Source organism: Acanthochromis polyacanthus, chromosome 20 (genome assembly GCF_021347895.1).
Source record: "Acanthochromis polyacanthus isolate Apoly-LR-REF ecotype Palm Island chromosome 20, KAUST_Apoly_ChrSc, whole genome shotgun sequence".
In the NCBI taxonomy this organism is placed as follows: domain Eukaryota; kingdom Metazoa; phylum Chordata; class Actinopteri; family Pomacentridae; genus Acanthochromis; species Acanthochromis polyacanthus.
In genome coordinates, this window is record NC_067132.1 from 11,639,889 (window position 1) to 11,660,285 (window position 20,397).

Here is a 20,397-nt window from a genome sequence, read left to right on the forward strand (position 1 = left end):
ACTGACACAACGTATGTCCTAAACAGCTGCCTCAGCTCAAAAACATGTGCTATTCCTCTCATTTCTCTTGTATTTTTGAGCTTCGCTGTGCATAAAGTCTGATCCTAAGAAGTTGATTTCACATTTTCCTTATGAAAAACAGTGATTTGGAAACTTGAAACCTCCACAGCACATGCATTTAGACTCTTGAGAATGAGACATCTTGAATCCGGAAGTCGACTTTATTTTTTCCAATAAGAGTGAAATAGCAGATTATCTTTTAATACACAATATGCCGTATATTAAAAGACTCCTTCAATGAAAAACAAGTTGTTTTTTCTTAAGTTGTTCATACTGTGGGCTGCACAGTGCCTCGGTGGTTAGCACTGTTGCCTCACAGCTAGAAGATCCCCAGCTTGAATCGGGGATCTTTCTGCATGGAGTTTGCATGTTCTCCCTGTGCATGCGTGGGTTTTCTCCGGGCACTCCAGCTTCCTCCCACAGTCCAAAAACAAGCTGAGGTTAATTGATGATTCTAAATTGCCATAGGTGTCAATCTCAGTGTGATTGTCTGTATATGTCGCCCTGTGATAGACTGGTGACCTGTTCAGAGTGTCCTCCACTTCACCCTAAATCAGCTGGGATAGACTCCAACCCCTCCACGACCCTAATGAGGATTAAGCAGTGTAGAGAGAAAGGATGGATGGATGTTCATATGGTGATTTTTATGTGCTGGAGGACAAATCATGAGCACAGAACCGATCCTATGAAGCTGCATAGTGAAATTTTCTGTACCATTATTCTTCTTCAGAATTGGTTTCTGCTTTGAACATGCATTACTGTTCAAAAGATTGAGGTCATTTTGAAATGTTCTTAGTTTTGAAAGAAAAGCATTTTTTTCAATGACGATAACATTAATCAGAAATCCAGTCTAGACATTGTTTATGTGGTAAATGACTGTTGTAGCTGGAAATGTCTGATTTTTAATGGAATATCTCCATAGGGGTACAGAGGAACATTTCCAGCAACCATCACTCCTGTGTTCTAATGCGACATTGTGTTAGCTAATGGTGTTGAAAGGCTCATTGATGAGTAGAAAACCCTTGTGCAGTTATGCTAGCACATGAATAAAGGGCACAGTAGTGTATGTGGTTGAATTTGACATATTACAATTTGCCATTGTGTAGCCTAAAATAGTTTCACAGTGTTTTCGAAGAGCCATAGATGAGCTGGTGTGCTCAAGCTGCTGTGAAAGGGGAGGGATGAATGTCGAGAGAGAGGCTGCATAGATCTGCACATTATAGAAGAAGCAACAGTGTACAGTTACATTTAAGCTACTTCAAGGCAGGAAGTGATTATTAACATAGACAAAACTTCTAAACATGTAACTTTGATACACAGATGTGAGTTTTTAGGAAATAAAAAACTCATGACAGATTTGAAAACTGTAGTCTTACTGTTCTTTTTGCAGAAAAACTACATCAAATCATCATTTAAGTTTTTTTTTCCTTTTCTTGAATCATGTCTGAAATGAATCTTTCAGCTCTTTTAGTGTCTTAGCTCAGCTTAAATGAACCTCAACAAATCAGCAAACTGACTCAATATTGTCAATTAGCCACTATAAAAAAAAAGTTGCAATGAGCAGCTGAGTGAAGTGAGACTGTAGTGGCAAAAACAAAATGAACAGGCTTCGCTCTAGCTTTTAAATCCCTCTCCACTCATTGATTAAAGCCCTAAAAGCTTTTGATTGAAGCTTTGCATGTTTTTTAAATCATAGCTGCATATTTACATTTTTCCCCATGAAAATAATCCCTTCCTGCCTTAAAATGACTTAGATGTAGCTCTGTTGCTTCCTCTGGATTGTGCAGATCTATGAAGTTCCCTCCCGTTTCTTCACCTACCCCTCCACTGATCGCTGCAGCTTCAACACACCAGCTCACCTGTAACTCTGCTCAAACACTGGAAAGTTACTTTTGGAATCTGATTCTTAAGGATTATGATATGAAACGTTCCTCCCTGCAGAATGGCATGATTGGCTCTTTAGATCCGTTACATTTTAAAGGTGTAAATGTTCAGCCATGGTGTTGACTTTTCATCTCATTAACATGGTTCCTAAAAACGAAAACACCATATGTAAACAGTAACCAGGTAAAAAAAATTAGATTTCACTCAAGCTATGTTTAAAATGCTGAACAAAACCCCTCTGTCAAAAAGCTGAAGACAGGATCTAGAGTACTGTACGGCTGATAATTTACCGCATCAACAGGAGGTCGCTGCCATCTTGTGGAAAGAAGATGGTTTTGCATTATGGATTTTAATTTGTTTTCTTGTAGAGTTTTTACACAAGCAAAGCTGGACCTGAGAGCTGGTTTCCAACTATTAAACCCAATCACCTCTGAATAGTTATTTCACTTTGCAGCTTTTAATTTTGGACAGACGTTTTATTTTGTTTATATAGTGATTCAGTTCATCATGATGCTCATGTTTCCCAGACTCAGTGACTCAACAGGAAGTGACATCAGCGTCATCTCATGTTTAACTGACCAATCCTGAACACCACCACAGCCCATCATTGGACTGGATTTAAGACGTGGATTAAAGTAAGGACCTGATATTTAGGAATGATATAGCACTCCATCTGTCTCCATGCAGACCAACTGTTAAATGGTGGAGCCAGAGGAAAAAACATGGAACAGGCTCAGTGGAAAGTATTGCTCAATGCACCTCTTTTTAACTAAATTTATATTCCTCATAAAAGGCTCCCAAAACGTTTCTGCCAACGTCTTCTCATCCCAAGTCCAAGAAGATATTAAAAAGCATTTTGTTATTACATCACCGTAATGTTTATTTATTCATGGCAGCACAGGCTTTGCTAAAATCATCTGTGTACATAGTGGTTTGTGAATTCAAGACATAAACACACTAGTAAAAGCAGTCCAAGAGACTGGATGACTAAAAAAAGTCTGGCTAATGTCCTATTCCCTTTCTTCATTTGCTCTCCTCATCAGTGCACCTTCTCAGTCATTGCATCTTCCTTAACATGTCACAGTCTCCTACTAATTTCTCTTTTACTGTTATATACTTACAATCTCTATTCTTCTCTCTTGAACTTAACTTTCCTCTTTTACAATTCATTTGCTGCATCTCTCACATGTAGTGAGATAAAATAAAAATCCCTCATGGCTCAAACTCACTCCCTCTGCTGTGTGCACTGATCAGCACCAACATTAAAACCACTGACAGATGAAGTGAATGACACTGATCAACTTGTTACAATGAACTGTTCGGCACCCTTCCTTGGCAGCAGCACACTGATGACAGTGGATAGAACAACATGCCCCACCACACTGCAAAAACTGCTCAGGAAAAGCTTGAGAAACACAACAAAGAGCCCAAGGCGTTTGCCCATCCTCTAAACCTACTAGATTACAATCCGATTGGCCCAACCCATAAGTCCCAAAGGATCCAACATCCAGGTGATTCCACGGGAGATTTCACCCCGTTTCCCAACGGGTCAGTCATTTTGGTGGCAGTAAGTAAAGCAAGTGGTCTTAATGTTGTGGCTGAGATGCTCTCGTCTTTCAGCGCTCCCAGCTCTCTAACATCTCGGCAGCACTAGCAGTAGATTTGGCAACTGCATTATTAATGGCAAAAAAGTAAATCATTTGCCACACATCATGTGCTTTGTTGAAAGCAGCAGGGCACTGATCTCAGTCGGCTCTGTCACATCTCTCCTCCTGTGGAATCCATAAGAGGAATACTTAAAGGCAGCTCGGTCCAGGCAAGTCCCATAAAGGCAGTTTATCAGGGCCTGTTTAGTCATTTCACTACAGCGTCCTCTTGCTCAAAGACCGCTAGTGATCTGGGACACTGGCGTCCAGAAGACTCCTTATTATTCGTACCTTGGCAGGGGATCACCAGCAATTTACTCTTGGTGTACTTCCTTGTGGGCATCAGGGCTGATGGGTTACCTCTTGCTGGAGGAGCGAACCTGGTGTCTCATCCAACTTGTTGGAGCTGATGACAAAAGGTGGGAAGAAAAACAAAGAGTAAGATGTTGCCTTTGTGTGAACTTCCTACATTTTCACTGTCAGGTTTCCTTGCACAGTTTTATTTCAACTGACTCTTACAGCGTGGTTGTCCTGGCTGCCTCGGGTTGCTGGCGCTGCTGCCAAAGGAAGACTGGAAGTTATGGATGGTCTCCTGGAGGATCTGCCTCTCTCGGCCCTGATGACAGCCGACAACAATCATTACAGATCAGGAACATTTTTAGGCAACATGTGGAAAATGCTCCAGTCATACTGTCATTAATTACATTGCGTCATTCTGGTATGAATCCATTTTTTTTTTCTTTCCAGCCATGTTCAAAGCATTTTTACTAATGCCTGCAGGCTCAGGCAGTTTATATGACATAATGTTGGGTAATACTGTGGAAAAACTAAAGTGGAAAGACTATAAATTAAACAGACAAAGCACTGAAAGACACATCAAATTCATAAAAAATATACACTACGTTGAACCAAATGCACCTTTCCAGCATTGAGCTCTGATATGGCGGCTAAGATCTGCTGTCTGGGTCCGTCTGTTTTGATGCCCAGCTCCATCAAGTCTCCATCTGTGAGGGTCAGGAACGCTTCCATGTCTACCTAGAAGAAGATAAGACAGAAAGATTAAAACATTCAATCGATTAAACATAAACTAGCTTCTGTTTAATTCACAGAACTGTCCGATCCAAGCAGTCCTTTCATGCTCTGCACTTTAGTGAAAGTTTTATGCGAAGACAGTTTCCCCCTTATGGAAAAGTCATGGCTCAAAACATGAAATATCCAACTTCAGAGGTGAAGGAAAATGCTCTCTTTCCCTTTTGAAGTAAAAGCTACAATACCTCTTGTTCTTCAAATATCGGCTGGTATTTCTCAAGTGACAGTTTCTTCAAAATACTAGACAGCTCATCTGAAAAAGAAAAACAATACACAGTATGATTGAAGAGAAAGTCATCAAACTTGGTCAAACACTCATATTTGTGAGTAAATTCAAATGGGACATTTTATTTCACAGCATACATGAAGAAGGCCTGAATTGATTGGAGTTTTTGCTAAATACGGTGTCGTATCACCTTCATCAGTGATGGTTCCACTGCTGGAGCCACCGCTGCTCTTGGATCGTGGATGAGAAGAAGCTGAGGACAGAGAGTCTCCCGGTCCAGGAGGAATCTTGGGCGTTGGGGAAGGAGAGGGGGTTAGCGTTGGCGATGTGCTCTTGGAGGTGGAGGAATTCCCAGACTGAGGTCTATTTTTCAACTTCTGTAGAAGAATACAAATGAGGATGGACATTTTCTCTGGTTTACTACCACAATAATAGGAAGTTCTTTAAGTTTGGCTGCTTTATACAGTTAAAGCCATGACAGACAGGATGTTGAAGAAAACAGAAAGAGGTACTGCCATAGAAAAGCTGTGAAATCAAAGTAACTGCTCTGAAAGTGATGCCACAGAGGAAACTAAATACAGACCCTTCTGGAGTGGATGTCAGAGGCGACCAGGCTGGGGTGGGAGTGAATGTCAGGGAGGCTGATATCAGGCGGCTGCAGGACATGTGCTGAACTTGGCAGTGGGGGTTGGCTCTGTGTCTGGCTGTGCTGTTTCTCTGGGGCTTGAGCTTTCACTTCTATCAGGCCAGCTGCTCTTTTACGTTGGGCAGCTATTTGGGAGAGAACGCTGTCTGCACTGCCCCCTGGTGTCAGAAAGAGACAAGAGAATGCAGAGTTATGGAGCTACTGTGCAATGCATACGTCTTATGTGTTGCTTTCCCAGGGTTGGTCTGGTGTGTTTTTGTGAACCTGAGCGGTTGTGAGAGTCCCTGTTGAGTCCGGCTACTCCATTAGAGCCTCCGGAGGAGTGGGGAGAGTGGTAGTGACCAGAGTTGGAGGGAGAGGACGAGGAGGGGCCCTTAGGGATGCTGGGAAACTTAATGGATCTGCTAACCACACGACTGATGGATGTCTGCAAAAGAAAGGAAAGAGCAGAAAGCAAAAGATACATGAATGACGGAAGACTTTCTGACAGACAGGTTTCACCTACGCTCTCTCTCTCTCACACACCCACAAACACTCACGATATCTGAGTTTCCACTGCTGTTGAGCTTCCTCTGTGGGGGCATGGGCAGGCGGGGCACTTCGCTCTTCCCCTCTCTGAGGAGACGTGAACGGTCCGAGTTCCACGACTCAAAGTTAGACGGAGGCAAGAAAGGAGGAATCACTGCTTTTAGTTTGTCATTTGGCAGACGGGTCAGAGGGGCACCACTTCTCAGCTAAAGGACAAAGAGAACACAGAACAACACTAAAACAATAATAACAAGGATCCTTATGTATTTACACTGTATTCACTAAAATATTTAGGTTTATTTTATTTATTTTCAAAATGGGACAGTTCGTATTAATGAACATTTACATGTAAATACAAGAGATTACAGCCATATGGCTAATTTCCACCTCGAGTCCCATTAGCAGGCCAAAAAATAAATAAATTGCAAATAACATATTACCATACCTGAACAAAGACATGCAAAAAAGAAAAACAAGAAACAAGTGATAACACAGTGCACAAAACAGACAAACTGGGGGAGCAAGGCAAGCTACCAAGCAGTAATGAATGAACATTTACACATGATTATAAAGCAAATATCCCTTTGTTGCTATGCACATATCACTCTATCGTTACTGCACTTTGCTACACTACACTTACCCCTCTGTCACCATAACACAAGATTCCACTACATACATCCCTCTGACACTATTTAACATAAATGTATTGCACATTTCCCACTGTCACTACTGAACATGATAACATTGCACATTTCTCTTAATCGCTATCACGCATAACCGTGTCTACATCACACATAATTACCCTATACATCTCCTTTTAACCACTATTGCTCAGGATCTTGTAACACTATGACACATGATTGTATTGCACAAAGCCCACATCGACACATTTAATAGAAATTACAGAGTCCTCAAGAACAAGCCCCATTAATGAGCAAACAAATTTACAAAGTGTTATGATCACAGATCTGATTTTCCAATAGCCGTGCTTTGAAATGTTCAGTAAATGAGGTGAGATGTGACTGATCACAAATTGCATTTAGTAAAAATAGTTACAGAGTACAAACCCTAAATCTATACTTTTCAAAGCTAATGGTAAAATTTAAGGCCAAATGAAACATAACCAAACTCTCCTACCATTGTGGTTATTAGAAAATCCTCCTTTTCTGAGGATGTTCTGCAATGACCTGTTGAAAGGAGAAAAGATAACGTTTATACATTGCACTGAAGGGAAAATTTATGCTCAAATGGGGTTTGAAAGAGCTTAGATATAACAGCTACATCTGATGTTATCGGATAAAGAAAACTGACAAAGAAACTCAAAACGTTCTTAATGTGACTCACCAGTATCTTTGGTCTTGACCGCCCAGGCCGTGCTCATGTCATTCCCTCCCAGGGCAGGACTTGGTGCCACGGCACCATTAGACGCAGCAGCAGGTTTCCTATCCGCCTTCATTGTGGCATCCAGCGAAGTTTCTGCGTCATCAGGGAATGGAGCGAGGCGATTGGATGAAAGCCCGTGCCTCAGTGTGTGCGTCAACTTCAGCCGCCGAAAGCGGTTTGACATCCGACTCCACCAGGACTGGAAGAGGATTCAAAGGAGTAACGTCATAATGTGAAGATTTTTTCCATACAAAACGTATCATCCAGCTGGTATTATTACACCAGGGATGAAATGAGATTGCAAAAAAATCCCTCAAACTTCAGTTAAATAACTGAATAAATGAAGGCATTGAGCGGCAGTGCTCAGGTGTGGGTCTGCATGTGTGCTTTATAAATGAATAAACAGGTGGTGTGGGGACTGTTTATGAGTCAGTTAGGATTTTTATCTGTACCAGCAGCATGAAGTAATGCAGAGTTTATCAGAACTGAAACAGTGACTTTATTGATCTTTACCTTAAGGCCTCCCTTGTCGTCAGGCGGCACAGGGACATTGCTGAGAGACTGTCGGCTTTTGGAGCGAGTAACTGAAGCTCTGCCACGCTGTTTGGACTTGTCTTTGTCTACTTGCATACACACTGATGCTAACAGACGGACCAGCTCCGTGTCTGACAAAACACATTAGACATGAGGAAAATACAGCAAGATTCACTGAGTAAAAAGATTAACAAACATCATGGAATCAGATTTCAACAATACAGACCTTCCTTACAATATATTTGTAGCTGGTTATGTGAACAGACATCTGTCACAGGACATTACTCACTTTAAAAAAGAAAACATCATTTTACAATAAAAGCCACATATGCAATGACTTATGATTGCTGAATGTTAAGTCAAACTAACTGAGGTGTGTCAATTTATCAGGATTACAGTGACTATTCTTTTACTGCATAACCCATTGATTATTTTGTCCATTAATGGATTATTTGACTGTCAGAAAACACTGACAAATGTCAACACAAGCTGACACCACTGGTATTATCGAAATAATAGTCCAAACAATAAAGAGCATCACTCACTGCTTGTAAAACACCAGACTGTAAGGGAAGCTTTGGTAAAAGCAAATGAGAGGTTTGTTTTCAAGGTTTTTGTTTACTTTCCTGAATCACATTTTGCATTTACACACTACAGGGAATATCAATCAAACCAGTGCTGGGTTGCTTTAATAAGATATCTACAATTTTTGTTTTACTTTTTTACATGTTTGTATTATTGTGCAATCAAGGAAGTATCAAACCAATGTTGGTTAATTCATTTTAAGAATAGCTTTTATCCATTTTTGCACATGAATTCTTCACATTTTTAGAATTAAGAAGGTCGTATCAGTAAATTTGGCATTTATAATAAAATAAAATAATAAAGTAATACAATAAATGTATCATTAAGTGATTAACAAATTTGTTGCAAATGAATATCCAGCTTGTTGTTTGCAACTGCAGCTCTACATGTTTTAGTAATTCAGTCGATATTATATTATGCATTTTGTAAAATATGCTTCTGAATCAGGATGGATTAAGATTCAGAATCATTACTGCTGTCATGCATCCTCATCTTAAGCCTCACAAACTGCTCATGTCCATAGGCACTTCAGAATCCAATATCAGCTGTCTGCGCTCTTATTTTCAAGCAGGTATCACTACTTCCACAAAGACCTGACGCTATTTTTTTAAGAACCTGCTATTTATTCCAGTATTTCAAGAAACCGATTGCTCAGTCTAACCAGACTCTCTCAAAGTGCCGTAAAACGGAGCAGTAACTGTGAGGACTACCTGGGTCGTTGAGCAGCATCACCAAATCAAAGGCTGTGTATCCATTCTTAGCTCGAAGGTTGACGTCAGCCCCTTGACTCAACAGGTACTTGACAATGTCTTTATTGCTGGAAGAAGGCGGGAGGCAGAAAACAAAAGAGAGTGAAGGAAAAGTGATGAAAATGTCAGCATACATGCTTTATATTCAACGTTTCCCATCTCAAATGTCTTCATAATCAATCATGAGTACCCAAAAATGTGAAACTATTAAATCAACATCATCAATATATTAATTTAAAGATAGTAATCAATTAACTGTCCATTTTCCTTCAGTTCCTGCCTACCCGTGGTAGGTGGCCTGCATTAAAGCGGTCCACCCATGGACTCCATCCTGTTTGTCTATGTCGGCATTCTTCTCCACCATCAGCTGCACCACCTCCAGCTGACCGCTCACCGCTGCCATCATGAGAGGTGACGCTCCCTCCTGATTGGACGAATTCACCTGAGCAGGATCCTCCTCCAGGATCTCTTTGACTAGCTGTGAATTTCCTGAAGCAGCACGAAACACACATACGGACACAAGAATATGCAAAAAAACCTGCTAACCTCACACTCGAACCACAGTTTCCATGCAGTTTTCCTTCTTCTATTTCAATGAACTCACCCAGCTTGAGCGCACTGAACACATCTGGCCTTCTCCTCTCATCGTCTGTGAAGAAATGAGCGAGACTGAGAACAGAGAGCGAGTTCTGATATACTCAGAAACAACAGCCCTACTTGGCCGGACTCCACATAGCTCAGCACACTCAGCCAGAGTGAGGGGGGGCTGTGTAAATAAATACTAACTGCTGCAGAGTTCACCACTCACAAATGTAAAAAAATAAATGGCCTGGAACACAGAGGAAAAAAGACAGAAGAAAGTGAGAAATGAAGAGATGTAGAAGACACATAAAAACCCTGCGCTGCTTTAACTAAACACTGTGTACACCTTAAGAGACTCAGACAGTTGGATTAACACTGGCGCATTAAAACTGGTCTTTTTGTTCATCTTCCTGTCAAATCCAGTTTTCACTACATTTTATCCTATGAATCGTTCACACAAGAACCTATACATCTAAATCTAACAGATGGATAGCCTAAGCTTTAAACAACATAGCCACATGTCACAGATTTTGTTGTTATTACTGTCATAATCACGGCTCTTTAAAGACCACAGAACTACTGGCGAGAAGAGCTATTAAACTTCAGAGAGGCTGAGAGGCATCCACTGCCAGTTTCGGTCTCATTGCAGTGTTAATTCAAACACACTACATCTGGATTCTTGCTGTGAAAACACACACAAATACACACAGAGACGGGGTGGTAAGCCGTCAGTGATTCTGTTAAAACATAAAAATGCTTCAGCAAAGATAAGACTTAAAAAATCCTGAAAAAACTTCCACAAACTCTCTGAAACCAAAACAAGACTAAATATTAAGTTTGGGGTCAACAACTGATATTTCCATAGAAGAAGCAAAACATACCAGAGCCTGACAGAAAACCAAGAGAGCACATGAAACTGCCCCCTCTTTTTGATTTTTAATATGTCCACTGGTGTGTTTACACCAATTTCTCATCAATAGTATACTCATGCAGCTGTGCAGAATATTTGAAAATTATTTTACCACCTGAAGTTTCCGATCTATGTTGTAAGCCCTGTGCAACATGCATGGCAATAAAGCAAGTTTAAATTACAATCAAACGGAGAGTCTACCTGTCTGGGGTCTGACGGTGGTGATGCAGTCCAGATAGGCCTTGATGTCTCTCTGTTTTAGCTGCATGGACAGTTCAAAGGCCGTTTTGGACAGAACGTTGATTCGGTCTGGGTCAGCTCCGCGCTCCACCAGCTGCTGAGCCACGGCCACCTTTACATCACACACACACACACACACGACTTTTTATCAGCTGCTCTGAATAGTTTAAAGAAGCAGAATCGCCAAAAGCAAACAGTAGCATCGTCATTTCTATCACACCATTCAGTGACCTCTGTGGATAGGAGTGCCATCATCCTAAAGAGGCCAGTCAGAGCAGATGTAAGAGAGTCACAGTTATCAAACATGTTGACCAGTTTTTAACCATATTCACTGATGTTTTTCTTATAGGTCTAAATGCAGATGCCACTTTAGTCGCTGTTTCTATTAAACCATGAGCCAGTGGAGCGGTCGTTGTGACCGGAGCTCCTGCCGTCTGTGCCCAAACAATGAACCCTCTTTCAAAGTAATTTAGATCTTTTCTTCTCTCTGTATTTATACAAAATCAGCATCAACTGGGCTTGCTCAATATATACCACAGAGTATGGTTGGATGTTAACCGCACAAATGTAGACCTGTGTGGAGGCATCAGCATTCGACATGTTTATCCACTCATTTATTCAGGTTTTTCCTTTAAGGTGTCTGTATATACACTTAGTTGCATATTGTGTTTTAAACAAATTGAGAGATATTAATATGCGAGTATGCTTGACGTGGTGCATGCTTTACAATGCGACACCCAAATAATGCTAAAAATCCATCTATACATCCATCCACTGGCCCCACCTTCCCACTGAGGGTGGCTATCATCAGTGGTCCCCAGCCGGTGGTCTTCTGTGAAAAGTTCACATCTGAGCCCCACTCTAGCAGCAGGCGTACGGTGGCCTCGTGCCCGTGCTGTGACGCCACCATCAGGGCTGTGATGTCCATGAACTCTCTGCCTCCTCCTCCTGGACAGCCTTCCCCCGGTCCAAATCCAGCTGCACTGTGAAGGGGGAAAAAAAGCACAGAAATTTGAATTGAATTTTACTGCTAGCTATATATGTAGTATGTTTAATGTCAGAGCCGTACATCATAAGACTAAACTATGAGTCAGTTTTCAATGTTAGCTTATACTTTGTTTGTGTCACATATCCTGTCATACATGTATCCAAATGTGTGTTGTGTTTTCCTTGCTTTCCCACCCCTCCCTCTTCTCTCATCCCTCCCCCTTGCCCTCCTCTGTCCCTCTCAACCCGCCCGGCCAGCAGGCAGATGGGTCCCCCCTATATAGAGCCGGGTTCTACTCGAGGTTTTTTCCCTGTTAAAAGGGTGTTTTTCCTTGCCACTGTCGCCTTTGGGCTTGCTCTGGGGGTCAGGCATGTGGGTTCTGTAAAGCGTCTTGAGACGATTTGACTGTAATTGACACTATATAAATAAAATTGAATTTGAATTTTGAGAAAAATCATCAGTTCCTCACACATGAATTAAGAACAGTGACAGATTAAATGTAGAAAACTGTTCAAAAGTTTGAGGTCACACAGGCAATGTCATGTTTTCCATGAAAACTCACACTTTAATTCAAGTGCTAATATAACTGCACAAGGGTTTTCTAATCATCAATGAGCCTTTCAACACCATTACTAACACAATGTAGCATTAGAACACAGGAGTGATGGTTGCTGGAAATGTTCCTCTGTACCCCTATGGAGATATTCCATTAAAAATTTCCAGCTAGAATAGTCATTTACCACATTAACAATATCTAGACTATATTCCCGATTAATATTATCTTCATCGAAAAAAATGCTTTTCTTTCCAAAATAAGGACATTTCTAAGTGACCCCAAACTTTTGAACGGTAGTGTATGATTCAAAGGTTTAATCTTTCTGGGGAAAAAAAAAATAAAGAGTAAACCTGCAGCTGTTGTTGTTGTTGCCGTTGGAGACGGCGTCTGCAGCAACAGCCAGATGATCATAGTCATCGACGAAGGCGTTACTCTCCAGAAGTAGCTTCACTACATGAGTGTGTCCTCCACGAGCTGCCATAGTGAGGACGCTCGCACCCAGCCGGTTCCGTCCGTTAATCTCTGCCCCGTTCTCCAGGAGAATATGGGCAACAGTCAGGTGACCAAACCTGGGTGGAGAGTTAAAACAGAGAGAGTGAAACACGATGTAGAACATAAAGATGCTGAGAAGGGCTCATCCAACTTAGTACCGAAGCACTGAATCAGTGTCGGAGGGTTTAGAAGGAATGACAACAGCCACGTCAAGTTCTGAACTGAATGCTCTGACTGTGGACTCCCATTGTATAGTAAGGGCTATTGTGAAAATTTGAAGTAGGGTTGAAATTAGAATAAAGAACATATGAGCCAGCACAGTCGTGTGACACACAAACCCCTGATTGTTTCCTCTGGAGATCAGTAGAGTCTGATCTAATTTCATATTTTCTTACTTGGAGGTTGAACTCCAGAGTCATGGCAACATAAAGGTCAAAGACAGCTCCAATATTTTAGCTCAGTGACTGATAATAGAATCTTTGTTGACACCATGACATTAAGAAAAGTAATCTCATTGTTGAAAATTAGCAGAGAGCAGTGACAGAAGAAACATTAAGATCCTACTAAAATAAAACCACATAAGCATAGCAGCAAACTGTAAAGCATTAAAGTAGAAGTACTGCTTATTACTAACAGTGAAGCATCAGTGTGTCAGCAGCGTTTTACTGTTGCAGCTGCTGCAGGTGGAGTTACTTTAAAGTTCTTTATATCCAGGGGTTCCAAACATGATTCACGCAAGAGGAAAGAAGACGAAGAAGTTCTGAAATCTGTTTTCAGTTTTTCCTCTAATCCTTGATTTTTGGTGAGATGTTAAATCATTGGGACATCCGCTCAAATAAAACCATGTGTGAAATTTAGAAGGAAAAATCACGATTTGGTGGAGCTGTTAACAACTCAGATGTCTGAAATGTGACTCGACCACACGCTGATGTTTCTAAGAAGCCAAAAAAGTTGGAAATCACTGGTTTACAAACAGGCTTAGGAACTCTTTTGTCTACCTGTAAAAATCACTTTAAATCACTGCGTCATGAAATGTCTAAATACTGCATGTTGACTGTTAATACATTTAGTATTTGTACAGATTTTAAATGAGAAGACTTTTGTTTATAATACTGTAGAGCAAGTTTTTTTTTAAGTATACTAACCTTCAATGTTAATGGAAATGTGGTTATGAACCTGCTTGTTTTGTCTTTTTGTTGTATGAAAACTGCTAAATACTTAAATTTCTCTCAATGAATAAAGCATCTATCTATCTATCGTAACCTGTAGTAATGTGCTGTAGTTTAAAAGACTGTTACATTAACAGCTGTGTAAAATATTCAACTTAAAAGCAGCTAAAGCTGTCAGATAAATGAAAAAATCGGAATGGAAAATATAATATTCCTCTTTTGAAATGAAGTTAATGGGAAGTTTTGAGTTGCATTAAAGATGGAAATGTTCAAATAAAGCATAAATATCTTAAACTTGCACTTAAGTACAGTATTTTAGTAAATATAATTAATTACATCCCAGCACTGACACAATGTCAACACATACATGTGGCTCCACCAAACTCCATCTAAAAATCTGGTAAATGTTTAGATAAGATTTACACACATCATTTACCACAAATAAAACATTAAAAAGAAAAAACAAGTTAGAAAACTGAACTCCTGCACTCTGTTGTAAAGTTCGTCATCATTTTAGACAGTAAATGACACATATTTTAGCCACATTTTTAACTTGACTCTCCAGACACCAGGACTCAGCGCTGAGCTCCAGCCCCACCTCGCAGCCTGCATCAGCGGGGTCCAGCCGTAGTTGTTCCGGCTGTCCACCGAAGCCCCCTTCCGCAGCAGGAATCGGACCAGGTTCTCGTGTCCGCTGGCCGAGGCGAACTGCAGGCCGGTGTTGCCCTCCTCGTCCGTGCAGTCCACCGGCACTAGAGACAATATGTCCGCGGCGGGGCACTCCGAGCCCGCCTCGGACCGCAGCCTGCTCTGCCGCCCGGACTCCCTGGAGGCTCCGGGCTCCAGGATGCCCCGGGCCGTCTCGTAATCCCCCTCATCGCAGGCACGGAGGAGAAGCAAGGAGTTCGCGGGGACGCCGAAATTCATGTCTTCATTTACCGTATTACTGCGCCTCCATTCAGTTCCACTTGGTTTCAGGGACGGTAACGGAGCAGAACTTTTCCTCTGTCAGTCGGCGGCGGCCTCCGTTTGGGAGTCATGACGCACCGTAAAATAAAGTTTAGTCTACGGGACAGGAAGTAATCTTCTTCTTCTCAAACACTAAAGCCACGAACTCAGCTCCAGTCTCAACATTTACTCCTTTCTTTAGGACAAAACAACTTTCTGGCGTCCACCCGGCACTGCCCGGTTCCGTTACTTGTTTGGGAAGCTGACGGTGACGTTAATGGACCACAATGTAGCACACGACTTCCGCTTTTACTCTTCAAAATAAAAGCCCAAACGTATACCAACACACTGACGTTTCTTCAAGCCTTCATTTGGTGTGCCCACATTTTTCCTGTTTATATTTGGTAACTAGATATAGATTTATATTATTCACAGGCAGATTTAGTGTATACATTTTTGTTGCAATAATCCTATGAGCTATAATTTTTAAACTGCATCCAACATTTGCACATTTCTCACTCTTGTATATTTTTCTTTCTATTTTATGTTTTCTATATTCTTATCTAATTTTTATTTTATCTCATTTTATGCTACCTTCACTTTATACCTGACCCTAATATTTTGTGGTGCCTTATTGTTTACCCTCTTGTTAAATATTCAGGTACTGTAGCAATTTCCCTCTGGGGATTAATGAAATCTACTTAAGTCTAAGTCATTAATGAGATGAAGCCATTTGGGAGTGTTTACAACATTTCAGTCACAATGTAGTTGCGGAAAACACTTTTTGTCAAGTAGAAAACTGTATTACAACAGCTGGATGGATCCTTTTTAGTTGTTTGGCCTGGTTAAAATAGCTTGATTTATTAGAAATAAAGAAAATATTGTTTACACATGAGAATAATTGCAAAAGAGATTTCTAAATTACTGTTTTGCCAAGATAAAAGCAGCTTCAGACGCACATAAATTAGGTACTGCAACTTTAATAAACAGCAACAATCAGTTTTTGGCAGTGCAGTGTTAAGTGCAAAAACAGTGCTATTGGTTTAATATTTTATGTAAAATATGCGTGATTCTCCTTTTATCTGATGCACATGGTGTCAGAAAAAAAAATCTTACAATTTAAGAATCAAGACAAAATCACTACCATTGTTAATTATATAAAAATATAAAAATGTTAGTACAACACTGTGAAAGTACTACACTCAAAAAATGCGTGTATTTAAAATCTTAGTATCAAATGTAAAAATACTCATTGTGCAGTAAAATGGTCCAGGTTAGTATTTTACTGTAATTATATAATTTATATAAATTATATATAAAATATAATTTATACTTTATATATAATTTATATAATTTAGAATTTTGTACTAATGTTACTGTTGCATCAATGTGAATGTTGCATTTTACTGTTTTAAACGTTTGAAGCTGAGCTAATTTGAACTACTTTACATACAGTTTGATAGTTAATTCTGTAGTGATGCATTATATTCCATAAAAGCACCATATGCTTGTAGTGTTGCTGCTTTTTCAGGAGTGAATTTGTCTGTAAAGTCAGAGGTCAATCATGAACTTTAGCCCTGCTCTCAGCTTTGTGACATCTGTGCATTTTCCAGCTGATCATAGAGTGTAATTAAATAGTTCATCTGACTTTGGGAGTAGGAGAAATTTCTCAACCCCCTAACGGGACACTTCAGCTGACCACAAATATTCAAAACCACAAAATTTGGAGATGTGTGGTTTGTACTGGACAGGGAAGGTATGAAAATTGCAAAGGATAGACTGAGTTGTAACTCAGGCTGTCAGGCAAATATAGTAGAGCACAAAAAAAAGAAGATATTTTAATCTGAGATGTAGATGGATGGAAATAAGAAGTTGGATACAATGGAAATACTCAAGTAAAGTAATGTATCTCAAATTTGTACTTAAGCACAGCACTTGGATAAATGTATTTAACTGTATTCCACCAATGAAATTCAAAATATACACTCAGCTACCATTAATAATCACTTATCATCACATCACATATAATACATTGCTAATTCTAGCTTACAGCATTGACAGATAGTTGCGAACGGTGACTGAACATGGTTTTACATCTTCTTTATATCTGCCAGTTAAATTCTAATAAACTACCCCTGTAATAAATACACGTCTGTTATACATGTTTGTCTATCGTGCTTTGCATGGATGAAAGTTCACAAAATAATAGAAACTTTATCTAGTTGTGTTTTAGTAGGAAGTTTTCACTGGCTGTAAAATGTTATGATATCTAGCTTTACAAGTTTCAGCTGCTCAACACAGACATAGTTCAAATAGGTCTTTACTTCCCTCCAGTGGTGAGAAATGTGAACTTCTTGACACCATTTGTGCATCACCAATTTAAACAGATCACTATTTAACGGTAGTGTGAATATTTTTAACAGCACCAGGAACATCTGTACATGCAATATGTGTAGTAATAATTAGAAAAATATATAACAGTAGAATCCAAGACAAGATCATACTATATTTCCCAGAACCAGCTAAAATCAAATTACCAAGTCAATCAGACTTTATAGCACTTTTCATATGAATTGAATGCTTTATAAAACAACATCTATCCATTCACCGCTTTATCCTCACTAGGGTCGTGCACAGGGAGAACATGCAAACTCCATGCAGAAAGATCCCAGGCCCACCCTGGGATTTGAACCAGGGATCTTCTTGCTGCAAGGCAAATGTGCTAACCACTATTCCAGTGTGCAGCCCTTGAAAAACAAAAAGAAGAACAATTTAATCTCTGATTCCTATGGGTGCATTTTGTTCGAAATTCTGGAAAATTAGGAAATGTTTTCATAAATAAAAGCAATAAGGAAACACCAGTGACAGGATAAGTAAGAAAAAATAGACCTTTATATTTATTAGTACTTGGACAAAAAGAAGTATTTAAATGCATCTTGTTAGACAGAACGTATTATTTGTGTGAAATAAATATTTTGAAACTATTGGTGTTTCTACCCAAAGTAGCATTTGTGGTGCAATAAAGGTTTAATCAAAAGGGTAATAATATAGTTTTTCTATTCTATTCTATTCTATTCTATTCTATTCTATTCTATTCTATTCTATTCTATTCTATTCTATTCTGTTCATACAGCATGTTGTCTGCCCCTCAGACTTCTGCGTGGCCGCTAAATGTCGCTGTTACTGTTCACCGTAAAACACCACCGAAGAAGAAGCACGGACCCGGATGAAGAGTAGTTAAGCAGGAAGCGGGCCTCTGCTCGGTCTTTTCCCGAAGAGCTAACCACGTTGGTGGCGTCCGTTCCTGGCTCACCGCTGTTCGCTTGAATTTCTTCCGAATAAGTCGGTCAGGAATAATCAAAATGGTATGTGATAATTAAAAATAAACGCAGCCGGTGAATACGAATGGTTTCTGCTTTTAATTTTATAATTTTAGACCTTAATTTGCTCTTTAAAATTCAGAGTGTGGAAGCTAGCGCCGACAGCTAATAACGCTGATAGTGGACCTCCCGCCATAAGCTTACATAGACGTGCTCTTTAATGTTGTTGTAATAAGTGTAGTTGTTATACGTGTTCGTACATGAGAGAACGACTCATTTATTAAATTAGAGCATAATTTACTATTCGGCATACATCTTAGTGTGACGGGACTGGCAGAAAGTTTAGGCTTTGTCTGGAAGATCAGGTGGTGTTTACTGGCTTAATGGGGAAATCGACTGGTGGAATTAGTATGGCATTTAGAGAAACAATCACAGTTTACTGAGCATAAAACATTTTATGTTCACATTTCTATAGTTTATCAGGTGCTCCACGTGCTGCTAAACTGATGTTGCGTTCAGGTGCTGCAGCTTCCAGAATGTTTTAGGTTGGAAACAGGAGGAATAGTTATGACAAGAACTAGATCTTGTAGTTTATTTAGATTTCCACATTTGTTGAGTGACTTTTTAAATAAGTAAGTTGATGGGAAGTAAACTATAATATGTTATACAAGGGAGATATTTCAGCCCTTTAATTCTCCTGTCCTCACCAGTGTCCATTTTTGCACACAATTTCAGTTTTTCTAAAATCATTTCTTCTAAAATTACAGGCATTCAAGGACACCGGCAAGGCACCTGTTGAGACGGAGGTTGCCATCCACCGCATCCGTATCACCCTCACCAGCCGCAACGTCAAATCTCTGGAGAAGGGTAATTAAGCTGAAATAAATACTGATAATTTATTCTAGACCTGAGCTATGAGGATAAGAATTTGACCGTGATAAACCCTGATGACTTAATACGCTATTCTGAGCCATGGTTTTAAAAGTATTGTGAGGAGATTGCTAGCTGCTTGTGGTGTTGAGTTTTGTTTTTTGTGTTCATCAGTCTGTGCTGACCTGATCCGTGGGGCCAAAGAGAAGAACCTGAAGGTGAAGGGACCCGTCCGCATGCCAACCAAGGTACTAAAGATCACGAATCAGACAAATATTTGTATAAATCAGATAAATTACGATTACTCTATTTGTCATTCTTGATCGGGAGTTTTGAATTTTTTGACATTGCAAAGCTATAACCTCTTACCTCTGCCTCTCCAGACTCTGCGCATCACCACCAGAAAGACTCCCTGTGGTGAGGGATCCAAAACCTGGGATCGCTTCCAGATGAGGATCCATAAGCGCCTGATAGATCTGCACAGCCCATCTGAGATCGTGAAGCAGATCACCTCCATCAGCATCGAACCCGGTGTCGAGGTTGAAGTCACCATCGCTGACGCATAAACAGTGAAGATGTTTCAATAAAGAAAATCAAAATAAGGAAACCGTGACATGGTGTTATTTGGATTTTTGTGTGAATCATGGGCCTTTTTTGATGAGAGAAAACATGTTGGTTCTAAAGAAGGATGGTACAAGGACTTAGAAATCCATCAGCTTGTAAACTTTTAATTGAACTCTAATGAATTATGTGGGAAATTAGAAGTTATAGAAGATGCTAGACTTGGATTCTGAATATGATACCTAGCTGGCTGATGTTTGTGAATGTGGTTTGTTGCTATGACAACTGTAGTAGACTAATAAGGCAGTTAATTTAAATCGGATCCCTGTTTATTTGGTAAAGAACAAATGCAATATGTAAATAATCAAACTGACCCATGTTGCTCCCTTTTATCGCCAGCTCAGTGAGGGGACTTTACAACCACAACTCAG

General features: G+C 40.0%; 2 protein-coding genes and 1 non-coding gene across 3 annotated transcripts; 2 read left to right on the forward strand and 1 right to left on the reverse strand.

The window, feature by feature from the left end:
* Nucleotides 1-202: 202 nt before the first annotated feature.
* Nucleotides 203-15,514, reverse strand: LOC110955334 (ankyrin repeat and SAM domain-containing protein 6). Its single transcript, XM_022200270.2, has 18 exons — nt 14,866-15,514; nt 12,957-13,175; nt 11,847-12,045; nt 11,024-11,174; nt 9,935-9,979; nt 9,615-9,819; nt 9,292-9,398; nt 7,976-8,127; nt 7,424-7,661; nt 7,217-7,266; nt 6,091-6,285; nt 5,816-5,978; nt 5,489-5,709; nt 5,096-5,282; nt 4,865-4,932; nt 4,509-4,625; nt 4,110-4,206; nt 203-3,996 (listed from the first exon to the last, which is right to left on the reverse strand). The coding sequence occupies exons 1-18, from the start codon at nt 15,192-15,194 to the stop codon at nt 3,947-3,949; spliced, it is 2,793 nt and encodes a 930-aa protein (XP_022055962.2). The 5' UTR covers nt 15,195-15,514; the 3' UTR covers nt 203-3,946.
* Nucleotides 15,515-18,428: 2,914 nt separating this feature from the next.
* rps20 (ribosomal protein S20) lies at nt 18,429-20,018 on the forward strand. The gene is made up of 4 exons (XM_022200268.2): nt 18,429-18,580; nt 19,303-19,402; nt 19,580-19,653; nt 19,789-20,018. The coding sequence occupies exons 1-4, from the start codon at nt 18,578-18,580 to the stop codon at nt 19,969-19,971; spliced, it is 360 nt and encodes a 119-aa protein (XP_022055960.1). The 5' UTR covers nt 18,429-18,577; the 3' UTR covers nt 19,972-20,018.
* LOC127531428 (small nucleolar RNA U54) lies at nt 19,444-19,511 on the forward strand. Its single transcript, XR_007938555.1, has one exon. It is a non-coding gene; the product is annotated as a small nucleolar RNA U54 (small nucleolar RNA).
* Nucleotides 20,019-20,397: the final 379 nt, after the last annotated feature.

What these genes read in the sequence shown, in the direction of transcription:
- LOC110955334 (XM_022200270.2), bottom strand. Translation starts at nt 15,194, where the DNA reads ATGAATTTCGGCGTCCCCGCGAACTCCTTGCTTCTCCTCCGTGCCTGC. An exon ending in ATTTTCTAATAACCACAATG is followed by an intron (nt 6,286 to 7,216) that starts GTAGGAGAGTTT and finishes TTTGTCCTTTAG; the next exon opens with CTGAGAAGTGGTGCCCCTCT. An exon ending in CAGAGCTCAATGCTGGAAAG is followed by an intron (nt 4,207 to 4,508) that starts GTGCATTTGGTT and finishes GGCTGTCATCAG; the next exon opens with GGCCGAGAGAGGCAGATCCT.
- rps20 (XM_022200268.2), top strand. An exon ending in CGTCAAATCTCTGGAGAAGG is followed by an intron (nt 19,403 to 19,579) that starts GTAATTAAGCTG and finishes TGTGTTCATCAG; the next exon opens with TCTGTGCTGACCTGATCCGT. An exon ending in CCGTCCGCATGCCAACCAAG is followed by an intron (nt 19,654 to 19,788) that starts GTACTAAAGATC and finishes CTGCCTCTCCAG; the next exon opens with ACTCTGCGCATCACCACCAG.